We start from the raw sequence: 27132 nt of genomic DNA on the forward strand, positions 1-27132 counted from the left end.
GCCCTGCTTATGCCCCGCGCCGCTCCCGGGGCCCGGCTCCGCGCTCGCTGCCGGGGCTGCGGCGGGGGGGGGGGGACCCTGAAAGGGACCGCGGGGGGGGTCCCTCAAAATGGTGCCCCCTGAGGACGACGAGAGGAGCCCGGCCGGGGCTGGGGAGGGGTCTGGGGGCTTCGTCCTCCTGCGAGCCCCCAGCTGCGGCAGCGCCAGGAAGGTGAGGTTACGGGGGGGGGGGACTTTGGGGGGGGATTTTGGGGGGGGGGGGGGGGTCAGGGTGAGGACCCCCACCCCAAAGTGGTGCCTGGTGGGATTTGGGGTTGGGGTCCTGCTGGGGTCTGCGCTGTGGGGATGGGGTGTGTGTGGGGGGTGTCCATATGGACCCCCCCTAGCCTTTTTTTTTTTTTTGGGGGGGGTCTTGATTTTTTGGGGTCCCCCCCCGGATGTCTCCCCGCTGTTCGTCACCCCCTGGATGCCTGTGAGGCTTTTAACCCCTTTTTCCCCCCCCATTTTACCCATGCCACTTGTGGGAGCGGGTCCAGCAAGGCATCAGCTGGGTGCTCCCCCCCCCCCCCCCCCTCCAAATCACCCATCAGCTGGGTGACCCCCCCCCCCAAAAAATCTCTGTACCCCCCAAAATGGGGAACGATGACCCCACTGGCACCCCTTATTTAATGGGTGACAGGGGGTGCACCCGGCAGGGACCACCCATGGGTGCCACCGACCACATCACCCCATGGGTGCCCAGCTGGGCTTGCACCCTCCTGGCTTTGGGGCGGGGGGGGGGGGGGGGGCACAGCAGTGATTAAAAACTCCCCAAAAACCTTTTTTTTGGGGGGAGTTTTTAGGCGCCTCACTTGTTAGGTCCATCCCCTGGGAGCCAGCTTTATGAACCAGCAGCGGCTTTGCCCTGCAACCGCAGCCCCCGTCCGAGGAGGTGATCTCCCAAACTTGTTCTTCGGCAGGGAGCCGCTGCCTTTCTCTTTAAAAAAAAAAAAAAATTATAATTATAATAATAAAAGAAAAGCTCAGCCAGGCTCTGGAGGTGGCTTTTCGTCAGCAGGGGTTGAAACTGCAGCCGGTGCCGAGCAGGGACCGAGCTGACCCCGAGCTGTGCCAGGCTGCGACCCTAAACCGGGCTGCACTTACCCCGCTGGCAGGTGCCGCTTGCAGGGCTCCCTTTTCCTGGCTTCTTACCCAGATTTTCCATCTGTGAGCCCTCGGTTCATTCTTTTTCCATCCGTCGGACGGTAGAACGGGAGAGGATAAGGCAGGAAAGCGTCCCGAAGCTTTACCAAGGTGGGAAAAACTGGCAGAGGACGTGCGTTATCTGTGGTTACACAACTTATTAAAACCACCAGCCTGGTTGGGTTTCCTATTGCTTCTCTCAATTTCTATTTAAAAGGAACCCTCAGCGTACCCTTTTTCCAGCTGTTTCGTTTCACTCTGGCCGCGTGGGAGGCCGTGGACGTGGCCCCACGTGTTTATCCTCGCTTTTGGGCGATCAGAGGCGCCGCGGCGGTGCCCGTATTTGCTGGGGTTGGCGTTGTGGGGCCGGAGGTTTCACACAGCTGTTTCCTCCTGGCTCCCTGCCCCGGCTCCCGGGACACACAGGCAGCCTCGCCGCGGCTGCACCTTCCCAAAAATACAAGCTTTGGATCAGGTTTATGGGTATTAAGCCCTTTAAAAATCCCAGTGCCCCATTTCCCCTGTTTTTTTCCCCCTTGCTGAGTGCATTAGCCGACGGTCGGGGCACTCGGGGAAGTTTAAAACCTTAATCCTCTGCTCGTTTTTTTTTTTTCTTTTTTTTTAAAGGCCGTGTGATGTAACCATATTCCCAATAAAGGTTTTAGGGGTTTTAGTCTCCCACAGAAAACCAGCTTTTGGCCGGAGTGCTTCATGAGATTAATTCCGTGATAAGGACTTTTTGGTATAAATAGACCAGAAGGGAGCAAAAACCTGGGAAGTGACCTACCTGTCGCCTTGCTCTAGCAGCCCACGCTTTCTGAAATGAGCTTTAGCTGGCAGGAAAAGGAAATTAACGATGCTTTCCTGAAAATGAGCATTTTAAAGTCCTCTTTAGCGAGTGCAGCGGTTCCCTGGGGTTTGTTGTCTCTGTCCCACAGGCCAGCTAAGCCGGTGTCACTTGGCCCGGGGCTGGCCTGATCCGTAACTCACGGGTTGCAAAGGGGGAAAAATAATGCTGGCTGACAGCTCTGCCTCCAGTGAAATAGCAGGGCTCTCACACCGTGGCTCAGAGTTATTTTGGAAGTCAAACAGAGCTTGCCCTATTCCCCCAGCAAGCTTCGTGGCCCCGCAGAAATGTCTCTTTTTAGGGACAAGCCTGTGTGCGTGGGTATGTTAGGAAAGGATATCGCTCCTGAGAGCGGATGGAAGCTGGTACCTGGCCTATTTGTGTGCTGGAGCTGCTGTCAGCAGGTGCTGGAGAAAACTCTGAGGATGAGGGCGGCTGGAGGCTGTGCTGTGTGCCTGGCGTGCAGGGTTGGGGTCTCAGCCCCGGGTGCCTTGGCCTGAATGTCTGTAGGATTCAGTTGGTTTTTGGCAATTCAGTTTGTGCGCAGGTATCTGGCTCTGGTTCCTACTCCCGAGCAAATTCTGCAGCGCGCCGTAAGGCGAGCTGGCTGTGTGCACCTCCAGCAGGGAGGCAGCTTTACGCTCAATAACTCGCACGGCGTCACCCCCTGCCTGCTCAGTGCTTCCAAAACAGCTCTTTGGGGTCAGCAATAAGGCAAGCCCAGCACCGGCATGGCTTTGGTACTGCCTACAAATCCTGGTCCTGCCTGGAGGAATCCCTCTTTGGACAAGGGGACAGAACCGCAGCAAGGCATCGTGAGCTATCTGGAGCGTGTGGCTATCGGCTGTCGGGCCAAGATATCACAGTCTCATTTTGGGGCCTCGCTTGGCTTTGGCTCTGACACGCTCTTTATTTCTTTTCTTCTGACCCTGCTCTTTTAATTCTGACCCTACAGCTCTTGGTGCGTGCAGAAGTAGAGCCTGGGGTGGCTTTTTGAGTAGAAGGCGATGAGATGAAGGTGGGTCACGGAGAGCCAGGCTCCTGGCACTTACACCCTGAGCCTTATCCTCAAGGAGAATTTGGTGCGGGGAGGGAATAGAACAGCACTGGGGAGGTCAAGGGATTGAAACCTCCGCGGATCATCCCAGTGAAATCAGCACGGATCATCCAGCAGAAGTCAAACCCTGTCCTGCTGCTCCCCTGGGGATGGGTCGAGCGGTAACACTCCCGGTGCCTTCTGGCTTCCTCCCTTAAATGTGTAATCTGTTCCCTGGGAGGGATAATTTATAAAATACAGAAACTTAAGGCTTTAAGGAAGGTATGCAGCAGCCTGGGATAATGAAAATGCTGAAGGCAGCCGAGACCTCAGGGCATGGAGCGGAGCAGGATGTGCATCACGGGTCGCTTTGCTAACTGCAGCTGGGCTGGGCTTTCTGTATTCCTGCTATTTGACATCTCCTGCCTTGGTTTAAGCAGTGCAAGGGTCTAATCCTGCCGTTGGTCCAGGGTCCTCAGTCGTATGCCTGCCAACAGCATCGCCCTGCAGTGAAGGGGTGGATCTGAGCCTGTGTTACCTGCCTCTGAGTACTGTGACTGCAGCAGGGACGTGCTGCTCATTTTTAAGCTTGTTTTAAAATACTTTTAGCTTTTTCCTGCTGTTCTCTGGTCCATGGAGAGCCTCTTGTGATCCAGCCAAGCTCTCCTGGGAGCTGTTGCTGCGGTTCCTGTTGGGGCTGTACCTAAACTCGCGGCCACAGACCCCGTTCCCACTTCTCTTTTTGACAGATCCACGCCTGGCTTGTGTCACCGTGCTCTGAGCTCCTCTGGACGGGGATGCAGCAGGATCTGCCTTTCCTTTTTTCTTGCTCGTAACGGTACCAGCACATCCTAGGGCTGTCTTTTTCCTTTCTGACGGTGTCACGGTGTCCTTTGATCGCTTCATGTGCTCTTTTTGTTCTTCCCCAGTCACTTCTAGCTACCAGGCTCCTGTTCTTTTACCCGAAATGAAAGAGAAATTAGTCCTTTAGCACACGCCTTTGTTCTTTGGACTTGCTGGCCTCCACCTCTTCCCACAAGTGCTTGGTGTTGCCTGTTACTGTCTGGAGCAAAGCTGGCAGGCAATAGCCCTGGTTTTGCACCCAGGTCACAAAACAAAGCTCTAGGTGTGCCCTGTCATCCGAGACACATCCAGGCTTCATCTCCCGGCGTTTATTGGAGCCACGAGGAGCAAAGTGAGCAAAGTGCACCCGATGATCATCTCCAAACAAACTTTCCCTAAGGACTTGCTGCGAGGAGGCAGCCTAACCGCGTAATTGCCCTATTTAACACCCCGTATGGGTGCTCGTGAGCTGAAAGGAGGAGTTGCTGGCACCTTTACACCACCCCTACGTGTTCCCAAAAACCTCGACATCCCTCTTGGGGGGAGCTTCCTCTGTGCCTCCATGTTAGGAGGCACGGGTCGAGCGCTCTCTGCCATCTTTGCATGCTGAAGGTTGAACGTGATGTTATTTGGCCGATGACTTCGAGGCATAAAATGCCCTTGCTTATTATTATTGCAATAATTCTGCCCATAATCCTGCTTTGTCATGGGCAGTGATCTTTGGAGCGGGACACAGCTTGGGTAATTCGGTGGCACGCACCTCGCTCGCCTTCAGGGCTTTCGCAATGAGCGCTGCGCTCTCTGCACCCGCAGGCTGTGCCGTTCCCGGGCTGCTCCGTGATTTATAGCCCCTCGTTGGAAGAGCTGTGTGCTGGCTTCCTCTAGTTTAAAGCTTTTACAAAGAAAGGCTGAGAAATCCCACGTTCGGCCTGGCTCCCTCTTAGGCACCCAACTTTGCCCCGGCATCGATGTCCCTGGGCGCACCCAAGAGGAAAACTGAAACACCCCCTCTTTCTTCCGACCTTTAAAGGGTCGATCTCAAGAGCTTGCGCAGAGAATTAAGCGAGGAAAATCCTTTTTATGACTTAACAGTGGGTTTTGGGTTTCTCCTTGTATGCCCTCTTACGTAAGGCATTCTTAAATCCACCCCGACTTATTTAGGAACTCCGGTTTTAAGCCTTCGGGTGCAGCTTGAAGAGGGCAGGCACAGCTCTGAATGCCAGCTGTGGCTCCTCGTGCCAAATTCGCAAAGGGTGAGGAGGAAAGCAAGGCACGGGGAGGCCGGATGAAGTCCCTAAGGGCAGCGAGTCTCGGGATCCTGACCTGACATCCGCGCGAGGCTTTGGTGTTACGACAGGGGCCCCGGTACCTGCCTTTCCTGTACCTTTCTGCAGTTGGAGAGGAGCCCGGATGGGAACCGATAACCATCTCGCTAAATCCGATCGAGGAGACGGCATTCAGGTGGGGGGGGGGGAAAAAAAAAAACCCTTGCGGCTGTACAAACGGCTCCGTGTCTCGCTCGGGGAGAAGTCTGGGCAAATCCCGACGTCCGGGCCGCCGTCGGAGCGTGTTCGCTCCCCGGCCACATCAGGGCTTGCGAGAGTTCCTGGAGAGCTCCTTTGTTCCTGGGTGGAAAGCCAAAAATGATTGATGACTGTCAGGGTTTGCTGCTGTGTCTGCGCGCTTGAGGAAGGTCTCGTTCATCAGCTTCGGTGTCCCGAGCTCTGACACGGCGGTGACTGGAATTTTGTCCTGTGGGGTTGTCTCAAGCTTGACCTGGGAGAAGCAGGGAGGGAGCTGCCAAGCCAATTAGTTACACCTCCTAATTACGTTTTCAATTTCTGAATGTCCTGTAGAGCCCTCCTAGCATCTCCTTATACCACACCACATCTCACTACTTGTTTTTTTCCCTAATTTCTTCTCGTCTTGCCTCCGGACAAGGTGTCCCTTCTGCAAGGTTTTTGGGTGGTCCTAGTGCTTTTCCTCCATCCTTTCTGCTTTTTCCATCCTTTCTCAACCGCAGTTCCTCTGGCCTCCTGCCCATGCAATTCAGGTAGTCCTCGCTCCTCTTTTCCCCCAGCACCATCTGAAAAGCCTCTGGCTAATTTCAGCCGAACCTTTGAAGGACGTGGGGGCATCTCGAAGGTGATGGAGGCTCCTGGAGGAGGAAGAGCTCGAGGCAAGGGCGAGATGCTTTCCGCCTCCCTCCCACACAGAGGACAGGACGGGATGCTCAGCCCTGGTGCTTTGTCACCTGCTGCCAAGGCTGCTCATGTTTTGGGTGGATTTTTATGGCTTTAGAGGCTTAAAACAGAGGGAACCTGCTCACCAGTGTGTATTTGGAAATATTTACTAATGCTTTCGGCTGTCCCTGGTGCAACAAGCGTATGCAGCTCTCATCTGGAAACCCAAGGGGCTGTTGAAATCTTAAGCACCACTTTTCCTTTAATGCTTTTTTTTTTTTTTTTTTTTTCCCGGACATCCGATACACAGGGTAGTGCCTCGTGCTGTCTGGAGAAGCAACATTTGCAGGATCGTGGAATATCCTGAGCTGGAAGGGATGCACGAGGATCATTGAGCCTGACGCTTGATGTTTGTAATCAGCCCTTTTTTATCAAAAAAAAAAAAAGGCAAAAAAAAAAAAATGAACAAATAACACCAGAACTCATAAATTATCTTGGACTTGGTCTGCGCAAGCAGCCATTTCCCCGCAGAGAGTTTGGTGCTGTCTCCTTTGCTCTGAGAGCCTCTGGGTGCTCAGATTTGAGTAGTTTTCGCTTATTTTGCAGGACGGGTGGAGAGAACTTCCCCCGGGGAGAACCCAGAGGTGGCCCTTTCAGAGCAACCTCTTGTGTTTGCTCCTGAACGTCTCAGACCTGGGATTTGTGCAGCTGTCTTTCTTAACATCCCCCGTAATTTGCTTTTGCAGAATAATCGTGGCTCCGTGCTTTCGGGCCGGCCCTTTAACTTGCACAAATTTGTGGATTACTGTAAAGGACTCAGCCTGCAGATTTACGGACCAGACGGAGCGGCTCTGATTCCTCGGTCTCCGATGTATCAATTAGGAGCTCAAATCTATCACTTAAACGACAGAGGCGATGTTAATCCCAGGCCCTTTTCAAACTGGGCACCTGTTATTGGATGTCAAATATGAGAAATGAGTTCCCAGAAAGCTGAAATCCATGAAAATGCAAAGTTTTTCATTCCCTGCTTGCCAGTCACAGCTGCTCTTGTACTGTTTCCCCTCTTCCGTGCCTTTCTGGCATCCCAGAAAAATAATTTGAATAAAGCATTCCAGAAAAATAATTTGAATAAATACCTTGGAAATAGGTTAGTGTTACCCAGGGAAGACTTAGAGTGTTTTATGGAGGTCTTAGCAAGCGTCGTCCTGGCTTGCTGGATTAAAGACTGCTGCGACCCATCCTGGAGGATGGGGTGAGACCTGGGGAAGCCCCCCAGGATTTTGGCTACGTGGGGGGAAAAAAATGATCTGAGAGTTTGGGGCAGGATGGGAGCAGGTAGTGTTGGGGCTCTATTGAGTCCCTAGGGTGGCAAAATCCTCGTGTAGGGATAAGGGGGCCACCAGCGGTGGTGGTGCAGGTAAAGCACAGGGCAGCAGGGTAAGGCTGCAGCAAAGGGAGGTTTTCTAAATTAAGGGGGTGAAGTAGTGGCTCTGAGAGATTTCTTTGAGTGGGTCTTAGCTGGTCTTGGAGGAATCTGCCTGCTGCTAGAGGTGGGTCCTGCAGCAGGATGGAGGGAAGCTGCTGCGTCCCCGTGCTTTATGCTGGCTCTGGAGTCTCCATCCTCTTAAACTGCCCAGCCTCGTGCCTTTTTCTATTACGTATATATGATTTTCCACCCAGGCATCTCTTAGTTTCATCCATCTGAGCCATTCTTCTCACATAAAAGCCATCTCCGGGCAGATTTTTGTGGTGTTGGACGTGGGGATGCTCCTCGGGGCATCCCTTCTGCCTGGGGCTTCCCGTGGCACCCTCCTGGCCCCGTGGGGCGCAGGGGTGCTGCCATCTGCTAGCTCCTGAACTCGGAGATTAAAAGTCTGAGGAAAGCCTGAGGAAGGAGGCGGGGATGGGATTAATTCGCTGCTTTGTGCAGCTCGTGTCTCCGGCCTGCGAACTTTCGACTTGCTTCCACTCCATCCCCTGCAGCCAGCGGGCGATGGGAGCTCTGGCAGACACAGCGTCACGTCTGTTTGTGAGCTCGAGGGGTGTTTCAGCTTGTCTGCCCCCTCCCCGGGACATCTGGTTTCACTCCTGGGTCGCGTCCACACGGCCAGACCCCGGCGAGGAGCCGCTTCATTCCTCTGTCCCTTCTCTGTTGTACTTGAAGCCTCTGCTGAATAACTTAGGGGGAAAAAAAAATGCCGTAAGCAACAGGTTTTATTAGATACTAAAATATTTTTTCGAGTGGCTCTGCTGCCTGTCCCCAGGTGTAGCAATGACGCGTATTACCCCGTATAACAAATCCGATTTTTCTGTCGAAAAGCATCAGTCCTGGACGAACCCGAAGCCTCTGCGTGCAGCAGGGCTGGTGGGGTGATGCGGGACCGTGCTGGGGGGCATCTGGAGATGGAGGTGGGATGGGAACAGCTGCCACCATGCCGTGGTGAGAGCCTGTCCCTCTCTCTCAGCAGGGCTGCGACCCCTTCGCCCAGACCCAGCGCAGCAAACTGCAGCACCGCCGGGCGCGGATCAACCAGCAGATCAACAAGGAGATGCGGATGCGCGCCGGGGCAGAAAACCTCTTCAGGTGAGTCCCCGGAGCATCCCTCCGGCCCTGGGGCTTGGCTGGAGGTGGCAGTGCCGTGTCGCTGTGCAGGGGAGGGCTTACAGCTCTTTTATCCACGTCTGTCTCACTGCCGTGACCCATCGCATGTCCAGGAAGCACCTGCGGGCTGCTTGCTCCAAGGGATGTTTCTGGATTATCAGCTGTTTGTTTTTCCCCCTACGAGGCAAGTCCAAGGCTTTTAGGACAAGGCTTTTTTTTCTTTAAACCTGTCTGCAAGTGTGGATCAGTCCCTGAATGGCTGCTTTCTGCCCTGGGGAGGCTTGTTCTGGCCATACCCTGCTTGGGGTTTGCTCAGTCTTCCCCTGGCTTTGCAGCTCTCGCCCTGGAAATGCCTGCCCTCTGCTCAGCGCGGTGCTGATGCTTAATGAAAAGTGGTGATTTAAAGCCCTGGAAGCCTGTCACAAGGCAGGGTGCAAGAAAGGGGACAGATGTTGGACTGGGATTGAGCTCTGAGTGCAGGCACCCTGCATGATACCCCCAGTAAGTGGGTCAAATCCAGCTTCATTTAAAAAAAAAAAAAAAAAAAAAAAGCTGTTTCAGTAATTCCTCCTGAGCAGAATCTGTCTGAAAACTCACACCTCATTGCATATTGATACAGCCCAGCAGCTCTCCCTCCTGCTGGCAGGATGCATTTATGGCACGGTGCAAAAACCAGTCCCTGTGCAGGGCTTTTAGGTTGCAACTGGTCCAGCACAAGTAGAGCCAGCGCATCGCTGCCATCCCCAGAGAGTGGTCGTGATGAACCATGATACACTACCCCCATTTTTATTTTGTATATATATATAACTTAGACAAGAGGTCTGTAAAATTATATGTATTTCTTTAACCTGCCCATGACCTTTTTTTTAGAGCTTTTGTGTGTGTATGTATCAAGTTCCTGTGGTGCAAGGTGGGCAGACTTCTTAATACAAGAAAATATCCTTCTCTTTTTTTTTTTCCTGCCTATTTTGCAAGTTTGGTGTTGATTTCTCTCCCCACCCCCAGCAATAAAATAAAACTCATTTTGAATTTGAATAATTGAATGTCAGTCTGTGCCTGTTGTACCTGATAGAAAAGTTATTGGTGCTCTGCTGAGCTACAGCAAGTAATGGGGTTTTATAGGACAGCAGGGATACCCTGGAGGACGGTGAGGTTCAAGCCCCGTTATCCCTCAGCTTTAGCCAGGCTGGCTGTTAGGGACCATAATTCATCTAATTAAAAAGGCCTTGACGTCCCCGTGTGTGCCACTCCGTGCAACTCCCCTTTGTTATAATAATAATAAGAAGAAGAAAGCCCTGGAAATGTGCTGCCTCAGCAGGAACGCGCCTGGCCGGGGTTTTGGTGCGAAGAGCGTGCATCAGAGCTGCTCTGCTTCCTCCCTCGCCGGGAAGCGAGCAAAAATGTGATGCAAAACCCATCTTAATTACTTGGCCAGGGAGGGGAGGGATCGTTCTCTGCCAGGGCAGAGGCAGAATGCACTGATGGAGCCCTTTTTTTTTGGCTGGATCAGCAATTTGAGTGTCCTTCGGTGGTAATGATGTTTCCTCCTTCCCTCCCTCAAGTCCATTTTGCAGCTGAGTAAGGGGTGGATTTGGGGCTGCTCTGGCTTTCAAAATTTGGGGATCTTGGGGAATCGGGGGAAAAAATCAAGTTTGTGCCTGAAATTAAAAGCCAGGAGAGGAGGATTATAAGTTTAAAAAGATTATTGCTCGAAAGCTGTTGAGTTGCACTGAGAAATTTCCTTGATATCTATCTGCTAGGTCAGTGATGTGCCCAGCCTGGAGCAGTGTTTGCAGCTTTGCCTCTGCACTTCCAACTTAAATAAAAAATAAAAAAACCACCCTCAGTGCTTTAAAGAAAGTAATTTTCTCAGCTGTTCTGCTCAGCCTGTCGGTCCCCTTTCCTGAGAGGCTGCCACGAATGGTGCGTTGGAAAAATGCACGTGGTGTTTGCTCAGCAGCACGAGGGGTTTGTTTGCTGGATAAATGCGTGGGCAGAGGCAGGGGAAACCCTTCCCTTTTCTTGCCCAAATACCGGGGCACGGCAAAGCAATCAGGAAGATAAAGGTGTCGCCAGTAAACCCATTTTTTCCAAATAACTCAAAAATCTTTGTTCAATGTTAGCTGAGCAAACAGGGGATGACTGCGCTGAGGTTGAGCAAGATCTGGGCTCTGCGTGCCCGTAGGGAGATCAGCGCCTGCTCCAAGGAGTACCAAAGCCTCCGTCAGCACGGGTTTGCTCCTGGCAAACAATTGCTTGTTCCCTAAATCGCCTCTCTGAGAGGTGCTGTGCTCTGCGTCGCTCCAAACAGCACCTGCGGAGTGCAAACAGAAGTGCCCCAAAGCAACACCAGGCTTTCAGCTGCTCGCTCTGAACCTGAACCAAGCAAAACTGTCCTGGAGAGGCTCACACGTGTGTGTAAAATCAGGCTCTGCAGGCTGCGAAGTCCTTTTTTTTTTTTTTTTTTCTGCAGAGCAGGAGTGAAGCAGCATTCAGAAATCCGTCGTGTGCGTGCAAACGTCACCTCGGTGTCACCAGGCTGCAAGTCAGCAAAAATCAGCTGTTGTAACTGAAGGGGGAAAAAAGAAATCTGGTGCCAACCGAGAGCGAGAATAGGAAAGTGTTCAACTATTTGGAGGAAAATCGTAGTGACAGCAGCGCTGCACCTCGGTCCTGGAGGAGTTGGGATGCGTGGAGGACTGAAACGATGGCGCAGTGCTGATGTATAGGGGAAGAGGGGGCTTGCTGTGCAGATGCTGTATGGGAGACTGCAGAAATGCCAAAGGATGTTTAAACGGAAGCGGCTGCGGAGATCTTTGGACCTGCTGTGCCTCTGCTTTGTTTGTTTAAAATAATAAAAAATCCATCAGTCTTGGGGAATCCCAGCAAGGGAGGTACAGGGGAGGAGACCCTAAAGTGCGATCACCCTAAAGAAAAGCAGCAGAGCTCCTTATGGCCAGGTCAGGGCGAGGCCCCTGAAGGACGCTGTCAATTAAAAATCAATCAAAAGCAACGTGCTCCGGAGAAGCTGGGGGAAAAAAGCATTGTGGTGTGTTTTTACTGCGGTGTAAAAGCCGTGGTGTTTTTACTGCGTCCCTTGGGGGCTTGCCGTGATTTAGGGCGGGCAGCCAGAGCCCCTTTCGGCCAACAACTGCACGTTGCTGGCTGCGTGGCTGCTGGGTTATCTCTCCCTGCTTTCCTTGGGAGCTGATAAGGAGGGCATAATCAGCCTGGGAGTTTGGCTTGCTGGGAGCAGGCAGCTCGCTGCAGCTGAAATCAATCCTCGGTGTTTACATCTCCTGCCGTGCACGAGGAGGGAGGGGGGGCAGGTCCCACGCTGCTAATGGGCGAGCACAGCAAGCCTGGCTCTTGCAGAATGGTTATTTCCACCCAAAACGAAGTTTTTCCTCCGGTCTAACCATAAAACATGGATTTCATTTGGTGTGGGAGGCCAACGCTGAGCGCTCGTAACCAAATCTGAAGCTGCGCTGGAGGTGGGAGCATGGATGGGGCTCATGGAGGGGCTGGGTGAAATGAGAGCGGGCACCCCCCAAGAAAAAAACACCCAAAGACCCCAAATTCTTTTCTGCATCACAAAGGGTTGGATGGAAATAGCTGGTCGTGAAGGCCCAGCCCTCTGGGATGGTTTGGGTGGATGCACATGGCAGGGAAGAGGCGATGGTGTCATCCCTCTGGGTAACTTTATCCCTGTTTATCGACGCAGCCAGGCTTTTACGGGGAGGTTTGATCCATGCTGTGTTGTCCTGCAGGGCCACCAGTAACCACAAGGTCAAGGAGACAGTTGCCTTGGAGCTGAGCTACGTCAACTCCAACCTCCAGCTGCTGAAGGAGGAGCTGGAGGAGCTGAACAGCTGCATGGATGTCTACCAGAACGACAGGTAGGCGCTTTGTGCACTGGTGGCTGGGGAACAAGAGAGGGCTGGGGCATGGGACAGACTGGCCAGGAACAGTTTTTCAACCTGGGCACAGCCACATTTCATCTACGAAGCTTCCAGGAGACCAAACTCAAGAGCTTTTCCCAGAAGATCCTTAAAGGAGGTGTTTGGATATTTATGGTGTGTCCTTTGGATGCAGATGTCCCAAAAGCAGGAAAAATAGATCAGAAACAACCATCGTCCCTTACCTTGTCCAGCTGACCTAAGCATCCCCCACAGCATGATGTCTTCCAGCAGGGGATTTAATAGCAATTAACACTTTGGCTGCTCCTGGGATGGTTTCTTTTCCCATCAAGGGTAGGAGTTTCTTCCCCCTCTTTCTGCAATTAGACCTTGAAATGCTCACCCAGCCACCTTGTGCTTGACTTGGGTAATCCCAGCACACTCAGCAGTGATTTGTGGGGTTAAAAAAGCAGAAATCCCCCAGGCACCAAAGCCCAGGGATGCTGCAGCAACGTGGAGCCACGGATATTCCTCCTGGTATATCCGTGTGATTTGCCCAGTGCCTGGTCCTCCTTGGGGAGCATTGTTCTGCTGCTAGGGGCAGAAGGAGGTGCGGAGGACATCAGTGGCTCCATCCTGCTTGCTGCAATGCAGGACGAGGGTGGTCTGGAGGTGTGAGTGATGCTTTAGGGTCGCAGAGAGCAAGAGCTGCCTTTACTATAGAGAAAATACCCTGGGATGCAAGGGGAAATGCATTTCCAGCAGGTCAAGGGGGGAGATCGGAGGTGCCTCCAAACTCAACCACTCTGACCCTAAGAAAGATCAAGGATCCGGTATCTCCACCACCCTTGGGTGCTTGCTGCATCCAGAGGGGCTTCTGCAGTCTCCTGAGTGACCCTGGATGGTTTTCCTCTTCCCCAGCAATGGGCTGGTGATGTGGGGTTGTTGGGTTTGGACTCCAGGGATGCTCAACTTTTGCAGCCTTCCACGTGTTTGTTTGCTGTGGTTTAAGAACAAAATAGCAGCAGCAACCCCAAAACCCTGCCCAGACCAAACAAAAGCTCCTTTCTTTGCTCTGGGCATTGGATTCGAGTGGAAATCTTGTTAGAGAATGAGTGATAATGGCTTTTCAGCACTAATTATAGCTCTCAAAGCTGTTTATTCGGGGAGTATGAATAGACCAGAATGTGGGTGCAACCTCTGCGCTGCTCCCCAGTTTTTGCCCTCCTTGGCCTGTGATGTGCTAATGCACGTTTCTGCTAACGTGCAGTTTCTGCAGATAACGAGATGGGCCTGTTGTGCAAACCTGGGCTGGTGAGGGCCTGATCCTGCCCGACCTGCCTCTCGTCTTGCCTTCAGAGAGCCCAGTGCGAGCTGCGGATACCATCAAGGGTTCTGGCCTCCCGTCCATATACAGCAGCCAGATGATGGGACCAGCTCTGGAGCTCTTTGCAGAGCAATAATGCTGTAATTTTCTGCACATTCAAGAGCCTCTAAGACCATTTCTTTACTTATTGGCAGCAAAAACATCAAAATATCAGCTAAATCCCACAAAAGATGGTCCTTCCTGGTCGTCACCCTGCCGCCGTGCAGCATTCCTTCCTCGGTTTGGCACAAATGCCCCGTTTTAATGGTGGAAAACAAACCGCTCCCAGCTGGGTGTTACCAATGTCATCCTAATCTTCAGTGTTTTACAGTATCGACCTGTCTGCCCGATAAGAGCTATTATTAGACGGCTGCTTTTAATAGCAAATTTCAATATCAGGCGGAGCTACGCTCCTGAGCCAGTCCTTATCAGCGACAGAGCCCAGATTAGCACGTAGGAGCTCATGAATCTCGTGACCTGCGCTCGCATCACACCCGTTTCCCAAGGGCTGTTAATTAAAGCAGCTACGTCACCGCAGCCTATTTGATTGCTCTTTTATAAAATAACAGCAGAAGGTAAAGTAATATGGTAGATTTGGGGTTATTAGCATGCTTTTTCCCTGCAAAGCGCGTCCTTCTGCTGTGCAGACTTGGGTTCTCTTCTAGTTTTGCCCTTCAAAAAAAAACAGCCACCAAAGAGGTTGTTGTCTTCTTCCAGTGAGTCCATCAGCGTCCCTATGATTCCCTTGGGCCTGAAGGAGACGAAGGAGCTGGATTTGCTGCTACCACTAAAGGTGAGCATCAGGCTTTGCAATGAAGGCCGATGAAGGGAAGCAGACTTGCACTTCGGAGATGTTTCTGCACGTGGGCATGATGGGGAGCTGTAGAGGAGATGCTGCAGCAGCTGCAAACGTTTTCCTTTTTGGAATGGTTCCATACTTAGGGGGATGAGGTGGACTTAAAACGGTGGAAAAAGGGTTACAGGGTCTGGAGCAACAGACAAGTCAATGTATTTTGCCTGGGTTGGAGAGCAGGAGCTGGGCGGAGAGGAGATCCCTTTCTGTGCTGCAGGTTTTCTTGCAGGGAGAGCTGGCAAGTCACTTATTCAGAATCGCCAGAAGTCACCCTTTAAATCTTGAATATCCTTTTTCAAGAATTGATTCAGGATTTTCTTTCCCCATCCAGGATTTCATCAGCGAGCACTACGGAGAGGAGGGGACCTTGTTTGAAAAGGAAATCAAAGAGTTCATGGAGCTGCGGCAGGTCGGTGTCCCTCGGCGTGCAGAGTCTTGCTTTGGCTTGTTGAGGAATGCTCGTTGGAGGTGCTGTGTTTTGGTCTGGGTCCCCTCGTGCTCCCTCCAAACTGCACGCTTGTCCTCGCGTCTCGGGGGTGCTGGAAGCCTGCGGCATGTGCTGAGCACCCCGGCTTCGGTTCATAGATTGCGAAATAGTACGGATGTTTCAGTAATTGTTTGCTGTCCCTGTGAGTGAGTCCTTTGATGACCTGATAACCTAGAACAAACAGCAATAAAAATACAGTGCCGTCCATTATTAATGTTTGATGAATAGTTCACCCCCGGCAAGGCTAAATGACTGCTCTCTCTCCAGCTAACACGCAGCGTAGCGCTTGGAGAAGAGGAAATGTAGAGCAATCCGGTAAAGGTGAACTTTATCCTTTCCTACAAAGCAGCTCTCCTAAGTAACCTCAGTTTTGCCTTGCCGTGCAGCTTTGATCTTAAGAGCGGAAAGGAAAAGCTTTCCCAGGCTTTGTGAAGGTCCCAATCCTGCTCGCTGGGCTGCGGGAGGGGTGCCCTGGAAAGGCACAAGCTGGGAAAAGGCTCGTGACTGAAACCAGGAGAGCTCTGGCACTCCTCCCCGTGTCGAGTCAAAAGCCCAAACGCTTTCCTATTATGAACAGAAATCGTATTTCTTCCCTAGCGTTAATTCCATCAGATTTTGCATGAGTTTGTGCCTTTAAAAAAAAAGGCAAATCCCAGCTCGGTTGAGGTGAGCACGGCTGGATCGTGCCCTGCTCCCGGGCTGCTGGCTCCGGTCTGGGTGCCCCAACCCGGTGTCCCCCCCAGCCTTTCCCGTGCCAGCAGTCAGGCTGTCTCCTTTCAACCTGCCGAAAAGCAGGGAAGCCACAGAAAAGGGGCTTCTTTTTCAGCGTTAATACAATCCCGCCCCTTGCCTGCTTGTGTTAGGGGGGTCCGGACGGGCTCAGCTCCAGGCTCTTCCCCCATCCCCTGCAATCCTGCACCCCTTTGGGTCACATTTTTCCCACCTGACCTGTAGTTCATAGGGTTTCCCAGCATGTACAGCTCCCTAAATCTCATCTTTCCCTCCTGTTCTCCTCTCTCCCCCCCTGACGTGTCTCTTCCCCCTCTCCCATCCCCGCAGGCGATGCGCACCCCCAGCCGGAACGAGGCCGGGCTCGAGCTCCTCATGGAGTATTACAACCAGCTCTACTTCCTCGACAGCCGCTTCTTCCCCCCCAGCAAAAGCCTGGGGGTCTTCTTCCACTGGTTGGTGCAGCTTTTCCCATCCAGCCCCTGCTAACTCGGGGTTGAGCAGGGAGGGAAGCGCGGCCGGGCTCCCTCCCCACCGTGCCGGGGTCTTCATCTCGGGCAGGTCCTCCTGAGCTCCATCGCCAACGTGAAGAGCTGGGTTTCCGTCTTGCTTTTGGCTCAGTGACGTTGCCTTGGGTGGATGGGTTGAAGGAGGCAGGGCTTAAAAGCTCGTCCTCAAGCGGGAGCAGTGGGGGGACAGCCGTGATGCCCTCGTCCCCGTGTTGACTCTTCCCTTCCCCAGGTACGACTCCCTGACGGGGGTCCCGTCCCACCAGCGGGCGCTGGCCTTCGAGAAGGGCAGCGTCCTCTTCAACATCGGAGCCCTGCACACCCAGATCGGGGCACGGCAGGACCGTGCCACCCTGCCGGGGCTCAACCAGGCTATCGATGCCTTCCAGAAGGCGGCCGGTAGGTGGGCTCCCCTTCCCAATCCCCTTGGCGGAGCTGACATTTCCCTGGGGCAGGAATAACGTCAAGAAGTGGAGCTGTTGGGCAAAGAGGGTTGGGGGAGTCTCCAAGGGACTGCATTTGGGGCTTTCGAGGAGAAAAGCTGCAGGTCCAAGGGTGGGTTAGATGGCAAGGTAGCACCCCTTGGAGTTTTTCCAATAGCCAGTTGCAGTGAGAGGTTTGAGCTCAGTGAGCATCTTCGTGGCTTTTCTCCTGGTCGAGGTGGGAAGGGACCTCTGGGTCCATCTGGATCAACGCCACCTCCAGCAGGGTGCCCACCACCAAATCCTGGTGGCTTTTGGAAGATCTCCAGGGATTTGAGACTCCACAGCCTCTCTGAGCAACCCGTGCCATTGCTCATAGAGAAACCTTCATGCTCCGAACCCTCCGCGCTTGTAAGCCCAAGAGCTCCCAGCAGCTTCTCTCCTTGTGCAGGTGCCTTTAACTACTTGAAGGAAAACTTCTCCAACGCTCCCAGCCTGGACATGAGTGCGGCTTCCCTCACCATGCTGGTGCGGCTGATGATCGCCCAGGTCCAGGAGTGCGTCTTCGAGAAGGTGACCTTGCTGCGTGCCCAGAAGGACTTTCTGACGTGGTTGCAGCTCGCCCAAGAGGCAGCCAGGGTAAGGACGCCCCATAAAACCCTTTAAAAAGCCCAGGGGCGACAACCTGCTGTCACTGCCACCCAACAGACGAGCTGGACTCCAACCTTTGGGTCATCAACTTGGGTTTTGACTCCCGCAGGTGGAAGACGCCTACTCGCTGGTGCACCAGACAATGACCCAAGCCCACGTGAAGGATTACGTGCCCTTCTCTTGGACCACCATGGTCCAGGTCAAGTCTGAGCATTTCAAGGCCCTCTCCCACTACTTCTCTGCCACCGCCCTCTGCGACTGCCCCGGTGAGTGCTGTGTCTTCTCGTAGCAGCCTGGCATTGGCAGAAAGAGGGGAAAAGGGGCTTCTGTAGAATACCAGGATGCCAAACCTAGAGTTTTTGGGATGCTCTGAGCTGCTGATCACGCCAGTTGATGCAGTGATTCATACGCAGGGCAGCTGTCCCCCATATTTCTCCTTCTGGCTTGCACAGTGCTTGCAAAGTCCTTCCAAAGAAGCCAACAAAAAGGTGCTGTAGGGATGTCACCCCCTGTCCCCTTTGGGGCTGGGTGGCTGTCCTCAGCCAGGCAGCTTTCAGAGCCACCTGGTCCACGTGATAGGCCAGCCAGGGGCTTCAAAGACATAAAAATAAGCTCTCCCGTACCAGGAAATTGCTGAACTACTTGAATTAAATTGCCAGCTTGTGGCTGGCTGCCCTGGGTGTCTGTGTGCAGCGTGGCTGTACCCGAGCTGGGTGACGTGGCTCCGGGGAGCCAGCTGGAGCAGGATGCGACCCATAATCTCCATCTGCTCTGTCACCACCGCCCGTACGAGCGATTTTGGGTCAGGCTGAGGGTTTGGGGGCGGGCAGCTGATGCACGCAGCGACCTGCGGCGTCGAGCCACCATGTGGTGGGGTGGCTGGGGACGAGCAGGCTGGAGGGCTTCTCGAGGTCGTCTTCTAAGGTAGGTTCGTCTTTTTGGCCATCTTCGTCTCCGTGAGCCTGGGAGGGGTGCCGGGCTCGAAACCGCCGAGGCTTGTGCATTGCAGAAGCAGGGGTGAGCGAGCAGAGCTGCTGGGGGAGAGATGGTGGGACACCTGGGGATGGAGACAAGTGGCAGAGGATAGTGGTGGGTCCAAGGGATGGGGCAGACCTCTCCCCTGAAACTTTGAAGCTCTTTGAATACCATCAGGCACTGGGGGAAGCACAAATCTGCAGGGGATCCCTAATCTGGGGGGTTTGTTTTGCACCAGCACCCTGTTGAGATCTCCAGTGCCCACTCACTGCCTCTCCAAGCATGCTCAGGCCCCGTTGTTGAGAATAATGAATCCTTTGCCCCCGTGACTGGCTGGCAATTAACCCCTTATGCTGAAGCTTAATTGTCTGGAGCTGCTGGGTGCCGATGCCAGGGATGCTCACTGGGCTTTGGCATCTCCTGTAGCTAGGACCAGCAAGTCCACGGGGATTTCTTGGTTGCTTGTGCCCAGGAGATGAGGCTGCCACGTAACCCTGAGCTCCCTGCGAGCCCAAGGAGATGGGGAACAGCTCTGGATGGAAATAATGGTGTAAAAGTCACGCGCACAGAACCCGGAGCGGTGCTTGGAACAAAATGCCCTGACTTTTCCCTGTGTCCCCCTCCCCTTCGTTTCTCCCAGCGGCATCCGACGCTGAGCTGCCCGAGCACGAGAAGGCTTTTATCCAGTTCCACGTCACCATGCCGGAGGGGCCGTCGCTCCGTGTCCTGCTGCAGGATCCTGAAGAAAGAAGGAAGCTAGGTAAGTACATCTATCCCTGGGGCAGAGCACAGGTCTGGGTGATGAAACCCCGAATCCCTGTAGGAACGGGATTCATAAAGGCGCCACGAGGTTTTGGGGGATCTCTCTGAGCAAAGACAACTTTTATTGGGTTTTCTTTGAAAAGAGCCTCTCCTGGAGAGGCGGGAAAGCATCACGGTTCCCTGTTAAGGTGCTGAGGACAGCCCAATGTGCTCGTGTTGACCCATCTGGCCAAATGTGACAGTAAAACCCCGGGCACCGAGGTATCCTGAGCCAGGTAACATCACCCAGCACAGCACAGAGAAATCTGTTGGGACCTGGAGCTCCTGGAAGAAGCCTGGCTTGGGCTTGCAGCTGCCTTGACTTGACAAGGAGAAGCAGTGACGGCTGGGGGTGGTTTTTTTAGCTGCATCAAAAGGCTTGGGAGACGAGAGCTTCCTCCCACGCGGATTTTCAGCTTCGGGGAAGAGACAGAGCATTGCTTATTCAGCTGAAGTCGTGTTTTAGCAGTCCTCCCGAAGAGGCAGGAGCGAGAGCGAGCTCAGTGCCCTGCTTCTGGGGCGTCAGCTTCTGCTTGCCTCCTCCACAAGCTGCCTCTTGGGCTTCTTTTTCCAAACAATCTCCATTCAGCTTGTGAAAAAATGAACGTGTGCAGGTCCCAGGCTCAGCTCTGGTTTGAATCTGGAGGGAGGGAGGATACTTGCAGCATTAAAACCATGTCCCTAGAAGGATATTTTTTCCCCTTCCCTGGCCTTATAGTTTTATAACATCATGCTTTATTCCACCATCTTCAATAAACTGGAGCCAGCAGCTTGCACAACTTCTGTGCCTGACCTGCATTTCGGTAATCTCTTGTTATCTTATCTCTTCATTATCAGTGTAAATAGCAGCAGTTAGCGAGAAGCCATTAAAACCTCCTTGCCGTAGCGTTTTCTTGCCCACGAGTGGGGCTGGCTGGGGGTGCTTGGATAGAATATGATTGATGCGTGAGATGAGATTATTTTGGGGAGAGTCTCTTCCTCTCTCTGTTTTTCATCCAGCCTCGAAATGTTCCCTCGATTGCGACATCTTGCACAAAGCAGCCTGATGGGCTCTGGTCCCCATGGCTCTGGAGCAAACACCATCATTTTCCCTGCCTTATGTTGCCACCGTGTGTCCTAAATCTGGAAATGCTACAGGCACACGTGTTTCGATGATACATCCATCTATCTAAATATATTTATCCTTTTCTCTAGCATTTAGAAGCATTGGGTACGGGTGCCTTCGTCTCAGTCTCTCGCAAAGGGGATGTTCGTAGGATACTCATAGGTCATTTATTCGCGAGTCTTTGGGATTTCATCGATTCTGGTCGTGTTTTGGCTGCTCTCTCTTCATAATTTGTTTTCGCGAGGGTGGAAACACCTTGAAGGCTGGTGGAGAGGAAGGAAGTGAGAAGAGGGTACTGGAGAGGGTGGAAAGGACCTGCAGGGCAGGGCGAAGAGTGTGCTTAGCCTAGAAAAAAGGGAGCTGAACGCTGTCACCGGGAGGACGGGGCTCGATTGTCCTTTGTACCCCCGGGGGATACAAGGTGATGGAGAGAAGTTAATTTGCGGAGATTTAGGTTAAGCGATAGGAGGAACTTCGGGGGCGGCGGAGCCCGGTGCCAGCCTCCCTCTCGCTCCTTCGGCGGAGGTTTTTTGGGAACATCTGCCAGCCCCGTCTCCGGCGCCGGGGGAGCGAAGTAGGTCACCCTTCAAGGTCCCTTCCCGGCCCTCCGTCGGGGGGCTCGAGCTGACGGCTGGGACCTACCCCATTTAGAGCCCGTTGGCAGGCTGCGAACGTGACGGGGCCGTCCCTGAGTCACGGCGGGTGACACAGCCGCGGAGGCTGCCTCCGTCCGTGGGCAGCCGAGCGAGCGAGAGCGCCGCCGGTCCGCATCCGGGCTCTGCATCCCCTCCGCTTCCCGCAGGCAAAGCTCACCTGAAGAAAGCCATCATGAAGCACGAGGAGGCCATGAGGATCCACGGCTTGTGCAAGATCCTGCGGAAGATGGACATCCTCCAGGAGGTCCTCTCCTTCGCCCACAAGCGCTCGCTGAGCAAATACTCCGAAATTGACCACGAGGAGGACTTCTTTGAAACTGGGGATGCTCCAGATATTCTCCGTAAGTGTATTTTTATTTTTTATTTTTTTCCTTGCCGGTGGGAGCGAGGGCTGCGGGATTTTATGGCTTGCACCAGCCCCGCTCGGGGAGCGGGATGTGGAGGCAGCAGCTGCCGCTTTGCTCCTGCCTGACGGGGTGTTTGTGCGCTTCTCTCCTTACCGCTAGCCAAAACGCATCAGAAGCCAGAGATCAAACCGCCCAACTTCTCCCAGGTGAAGGTGACCGACCTCTTCCACAGGCTGGTACGTACGGCTGCGAGACCGGGTGGCCCCGCGGGACCAGGTGTCACCTCCTCCCCTGCATGCTCTGCTTTCCTGCTCCCCTTCCTCCCCGTGCAGCTGCTCTCCGAGCAGGACGAGCTGTCTCCTTGCACACAGGACCCAGGCAGGAGGAAGGGTGGAAGGGCGCGGCTCTGTCTATGCAAGACTAAATGGGTCAAAACTCATTACGTTCCCCGAAAATCTTCCTTGCACTGTGATGTGAAGCTCCTCTGGTGCTCGGGAAGCAGGCATGGGCGCTTTGGGTGGGCTTTGGTCCCACAGGACCGAAGGGACTGTTTAGTGGAAGCTTTTTTTGGGAGTAGAGGAGGTTGAGGATAGAGTTACCCTTGGGGTAAACACTGCTCTGTCTTAGGTATGTGACCAGCACCAGCTGGGAAGCACTGGGAAAATCCCATGGGGTCTTTATCCCTCCCTTCCTAGGGTTTATAGGGTCCTGGGGAGCAGGGCTGAGCTTTGGGGCTGCCGTGGCTGTGCTGTCCCTGTCCCTCAGGTGCCCCAAGGACACACAGCACCCTGGGGAGAGGCTGGGCTGGTTGGGATGTAACCAGGATCTCTGCTCTTGGGCAACCCAAGTGTAGGGCAGGCGGGTATATCCTGCTCCTGAGAGAACAGGAAAGGTTTTTGGAGTGGTCTGACCCCGAAGAGGCGACCGACCCCAATGCCTTGCGCCCTGCTGCATCTCCCAGAGCCAGGCTGGGGTGAAAACCTCACCCCTTCATCCCCCCTTTGGTGATGAGTTTTATTTCCAGAAGGGGGGAACTAAGGGTCCTGCTCTGCACCGTAGCTTTCTGTTTTGTTTGCTCCAGGATTGCAATGTCTAAAATGATTCTGGCTCCTTGACCACGGTGAGAACCCCTCCTCCTGCCTTGCAAGGAGGATGTCCCGACCCAAGCTGGCTGAAGGGTTGGAGCAGAGACCTCCTGCGATCCTTTCCAACCTGCACAAGTCTGTGTTGCTGCTCACAAAGCCACCCTCTGACGAGCACTCTTAGCAGTTCTCACTTTATAGTGCATAAATCCGGTGGTTTTGATATGCAGGAAGATTAAAACGCTGGGCAGGCTCAAAACTGAATCTTCAAAGAAAAGCAAAAGCCAGGCTTTCTTGCTCTGCCTCCTCGATGGCAAAGGCTGCATGTCCCCGGGGCGTTGCTCTTGCACCGAAAGGTGCTTTCCCTGTTTCTGCTTTGACCCCAGGGGCCCCTCTCGGTTTTCTCGGCCAAAAACAAGTGGTACCCGGTGCGGAGAGTCCACCTGAGGAGAGGAGAGAACGGCTTTGGGTTCACGCTGCGGGGAGACTCCCCCGTCCTCATCGCCGGCGTCATCCCGGGGGGCTGTGCTGCTGTGAGTACCCGGGGGATGCTGGAGGTGGGGGACCCCCCATTTGGGGATGTGATGTTGGATGGAACGAGATGGCAAGCCCGAAACACGAATTATCTCCGTGAAAACTCACTGTGTGATGTATCAGGAGCGACCTTGTTTTCCAGCAGAGGCTCAGTGGAGCACCCTGGTGGGATGCCCGAGCGGTCCCCCACTCTCTTGGCGCTGCACAGCACCAACTGTGCCACCGGAGCTCAGCATCTCCATAACAACAGGCTCCTTAGCAGCAGGATCATGTCCCTTTCGGGGAGCCTAAAAGCTTCTTAAAGAAGATCTGAGCCCACAGCGTGTCCCCCAGGCCGCTAACGCTCGTTGCACTGAGCTGGGGTGGGATTGCACCCTGGAAAGACACCGAAATGTGGCCACAGGGACAAGTTTCCAAACCTCCACTTCATCTGGGCCAGCATGTCCTGGCTCGGGGTTGCTCCTGGCTGTAACGTCCCGATAGCTCTAGATTTGCCTTAAGCATTTCAAGAGCCTTGTTCAATCCTGACACATGAAACGGGTGCGTAAGACCTCGCTAAGCCTGCTCTGTTCGCCCAAGGCTCAAGGCTTGCAGGTGCTGATTTTTGCTTTCTGGAGACCTGTAGCGTTTAACTCCTGTCGGTGAGGCAGAGTCGGACGTGCTCTTGTCGCAGGGCTGGGAGTTTATTGCGTAGTGGATGTCAAGCGCGGCAGCTGCAAAAGAAATCCTTAGCCTGTGGGCATTCCCCCTACAGCAAAGCAGCTGTAAGACCATTAGGATGACGAGGCTTTGGCTGTCGGCTGAGGGCAGACCCCAGCCATCCCCACGGCTCGTCTCTCTGCAGGATTGGGACCTGCTCGGGGAGGGGGGGGGGGGTAGAAAAGCGAGCAGACCTGATGCTGCAGCATCTATGAGCAAACATGAGTGCACCCTCTCTTTTCCCCCCGCAGGAAGCCGGGCTGAAGGAGGGCGACTACATCATCTCGGTGAACGGCAAGGACTGCAAGTGGTCCAAGCACACCGAGGTGGTGCAGCTGCTGAAGAGCACTGGCGAGGAGGGTGTGGAGATCGGCGTGATAACCCTGCAGGGCTCGGAGGGGCCGAGAGCTGTAAGTCATGTCCCAAGCCTTTTTTGGGGGGGAAACTGCAGCTCTGGAGGGAGCTACGGGCTGCTTAAACCAGGCTCTGCTCCCTCTCCAGCGCAGCAAGTTCATTTGCAGCTGGCCTAGGAAATATAAAGCAGGCAGCAGCTTGCGGGGATGGCAAGCTTTGTCGTTTCACTCTTAGCCTCGAGCTAGGCGCCAAAGCAAGCTGCTCTGCAGGGGACAGAGGTTTCCCAGTGTCCCGGGGCAGGGCTGAGGCCAAGCCATCAGCGTTTGCACCCCCGGCTCGGTGCTGCCCTGGCTTCACGCCAGTCTCTGCTCCCCAAACAGGCGGAGAAGAAGGCTGCGGCGATGTCCTCGGGCAGCGGGCTGCTGAAGAGCAACAAGGAGAACAGCCGGAAGAGCCTGATGAACAGCAAGAGCGCCAGCACGCTGCTGATCTGGAACAAGAAGAGCAAGCGGAGCAAGAACAGCACTTACAGCGTCCCCTTCACCGCCGTGGGAGACAACGAGGCCATGTACTGAGGCGCCTGCCGGGCTAGGTTGTGTCCCACGAGCTCTGGGGCTGGCTGCTCGTCGACCCTCACAAGCACTGGTGGCCTCTCCGGGCTGCGCTGGTGTCGTGGCTGCATGGAGCACCCCTGGAGGATGCCGGGACCCCCCTGGGGACACGCTGCTGGTCGGATCCTCTCCGAGGAGGCGAGTGATGCACAGCCCCTGGCGCTGCTGATCGCTGGACTCCTCCATCTCCTGCGTTAAAACGGTCCTCGGCTAAACAATGGGGGGAAACGCTGGTTTATTATTATTATTTCTTCTTTTAAGGGGTCGGGGAGCTGTGCTTCGGTATAAAGCAGGGCCTGGTTTGTGTCTTCTGCTCGGTGCAAGGAGCAGCCAAACCAAGCCCAGCCATTAAAGCAAAAGCTGTAACCTTTTCTAGCGTCTCGTAGGCTTTCTCTGCAAGGTGGAAGGCAGCACCGCCACCGTGCCGCTCGCTGCCAGCAGAGCCAAGTCGTTCAGGAGCTCCTGCCCGGCGGCACCGTTGGAGGAAGGTGCAGAGGGTTTCAGTTTTGCAAGCCCCAGGTTAACAAAGCCCATCGGGGCAGGCTGCACGTGGAGATCATGTTCGAATTCCCAGTTTTGGGGAGAGTTTAGCTCGGGCACCGATGACAGTGTCGCAGGGTCTGGGACAGATCTGCCCAGGTGGTTCGGCAGCACCGAGCTGTGCATCCTTGCCGTGACACTAAGGGGTGTCCTAGCAAGCTGTTAAATCTAGGATGGGGTCGACATGTCCCCATCACCAGGTGGCAGCGTGTCAGATCCTCCATCATCAGCAGCAAGGAGGCAGCTCGTGGGCTGCATGTTCCCGTGAGTTTTGCAAATAGCATATGTTTGGTCACATCTAAGCGAGCTCACATAGAAGAAACACGAGCACAGGCTTGTGCAGTGCTGAATTAGGGCTCCTGTGCAGGGTTTTTTTTAACGGGCACCCAGCTTTGCCCAGCAAATCCAGCCTGGCTGCACAGCCTGCTTCTTTGGAAGAAAAGGGAAAGACTTAACGTGCATTTGTTGTCTCGCTTTTTTAATCAGTAGAGGTGGATTGCCCTAAATATGTGAGTAGATTAATAGCTAAGAGCCTTGTTTCTTACTTGGTATGAGATTAAAATTCCAGGAAGATAGCTCCTCCAGATTATTAAACTACTAAATTTGTGCTAGTATTGGATCTTGCACACGTTGCTAATACCCTAACACTGTGCTGTCAGCATTCATACCAGAGCTGGCCTGATGGATACATGCATCTTGGTAATTGTACTGGAAATGCAGGGAGACTCCGAATACGCACGAGATAGATTGGCAAAATTTTCTCAATCCCATTTCTGCCTTGTGCATTATTTTTCTGAAAGCTAAAGAGCTGTCTGGCCTTGAGTGCTTGGATGATCTTGGTTAGGTATAAAATACCCTTCAGAGATGCAATTGTATTTTTGTACTTTTTAAGTCGTGACAAATTCGTAGCGGGAGCTTAATGAAATGAGCTGAGCACGTGGGTGCCTTCGGGCTGGCAGCAGGACACTGCTCGGGGTCGCACGTCCGCTTCTTGGTGGCCCGGTGCCCACGTGCCAAGCTTTCGGCCCCGGTTTTATTTCGGGAGAACTGGAGGAGGGCTTCTAGCTCTGCCTTCCTTGCCGAGAAGCCTCTCCGCTTGCACGATGCAAGACCTAGACGCCGTCAGACGGGATTACGGCTCTGGCTGCCACCACGAGGCCATCTGCTGCAGTCAGATTTTCTGCCTAATCTTGCCAGCTGCTCGGCGCGGGGCGGTGAGACTCACAGGCAAGGGCCTTGCCATGAACACATCCCGGCAGCAACTCCACTGATCCTAAACGTCTCAGAGCTAGAGGTGTATTTATTTAAAAAAAAGCGTGCACACGCAGTGACTGCGGGCATCGCGGGTCCTCCTGCATCACCCGACCCTTCCGTCGGCGTTGCCGGAGGGGTTGCATTTCGTGCGAGCTGGATCTTTTTCCTAACACCAGTGTTTTGGTTTTTAATTTGTACGTGGACTCTCACCTTTTATGGATTAAAAAGCACTGCTTTGAAAGCACTTCACAGCGTGTATCTCTGTTGCTGATTTTAGGTGGAGTGGGTGCACCGGCTGTGGCGGGGGGATAAGCCCTGGGTTGGGCTTGTGAGTGGGTTTGGGTCAGTTTTATGTAAATCTGGAGCTGTTGAGGTTGGGAGAGGTTGTTGGGCTCTATTATGACCTGATCGAAGGCAAACCAAGCTATGAAGCATCCAGATCAGTCCGGCAGCCCTTGGTGAGCCATCATCTCCATCTCCAGCATGCTGTAGTGGTGGCCGGTGACTTTGTCACATGAGTTATTTCACAGAATTAAAGCAGGAGGTGGGGAGTGGGGCTCAGGCT

General features: G+C 53.8%; 1 protein-coding gene across 2 annotated transcripts; it reads left to right on the plus strand.

Annotated features, from left to right (window-relative positions):
* RHPN1 (rhophilin Rho GTPase binding protein 1) lies at positions 1-26810 on the plus strand. Of its 2 annotated transcripts, none has more exons than XM_035566378.2 (15): positions 1-211; positions 8560-8675; positions 12464-12592; positions 14676-14751; positions 15143-15220; positions 16358-16482; positions 16769-16935; positions 17410-17597; positions 17719-17875; positions 19225-19344; positions 21293-21487; positions 21653-21729; positions 22962-23108; positions 24060-24218; positions 24543-26810. In XM_035566378.2, the coding sequence occupies exons 1-15, from the start codon at positions 110-112 to the stop codon at positions 24735-24737; spliced, it is 2031 nt and encodes a 676-aa protein (XP_035422271.1). In that variant the 5' UTR covers positions 1-109; the 3' UTR covers positions 24738-26810. The 2 variants fall into 2 exon arrangements, with proteins under 2 accessions (XP_035422271.1, XP_035422270.1); XM_035566377.2 differs by having other exon boundaries at positions 110-211; positions 8557-8675; positions 24543-26799.
* The last annotated feature ends 322 nt before the right edge of the window (positions 26811-27132 follow it).

This window comes from Cygnus atratus, chromosome 2, assembly GCF_013377495.2.
Source record: "Cygnus atratus isolate AKBS03 ecotype Queensland, Australia chromosome 2, CAtr_DNAZoo_HiC_assembly, whole genome shotgun sequence".
Taxonomy (NCBI): domain Eukaryota; kingdom Metazoa; phylum Chordata; class Aves; order Anseriformes; family Anatidae; genus Cygnus; species Cygnus atratus.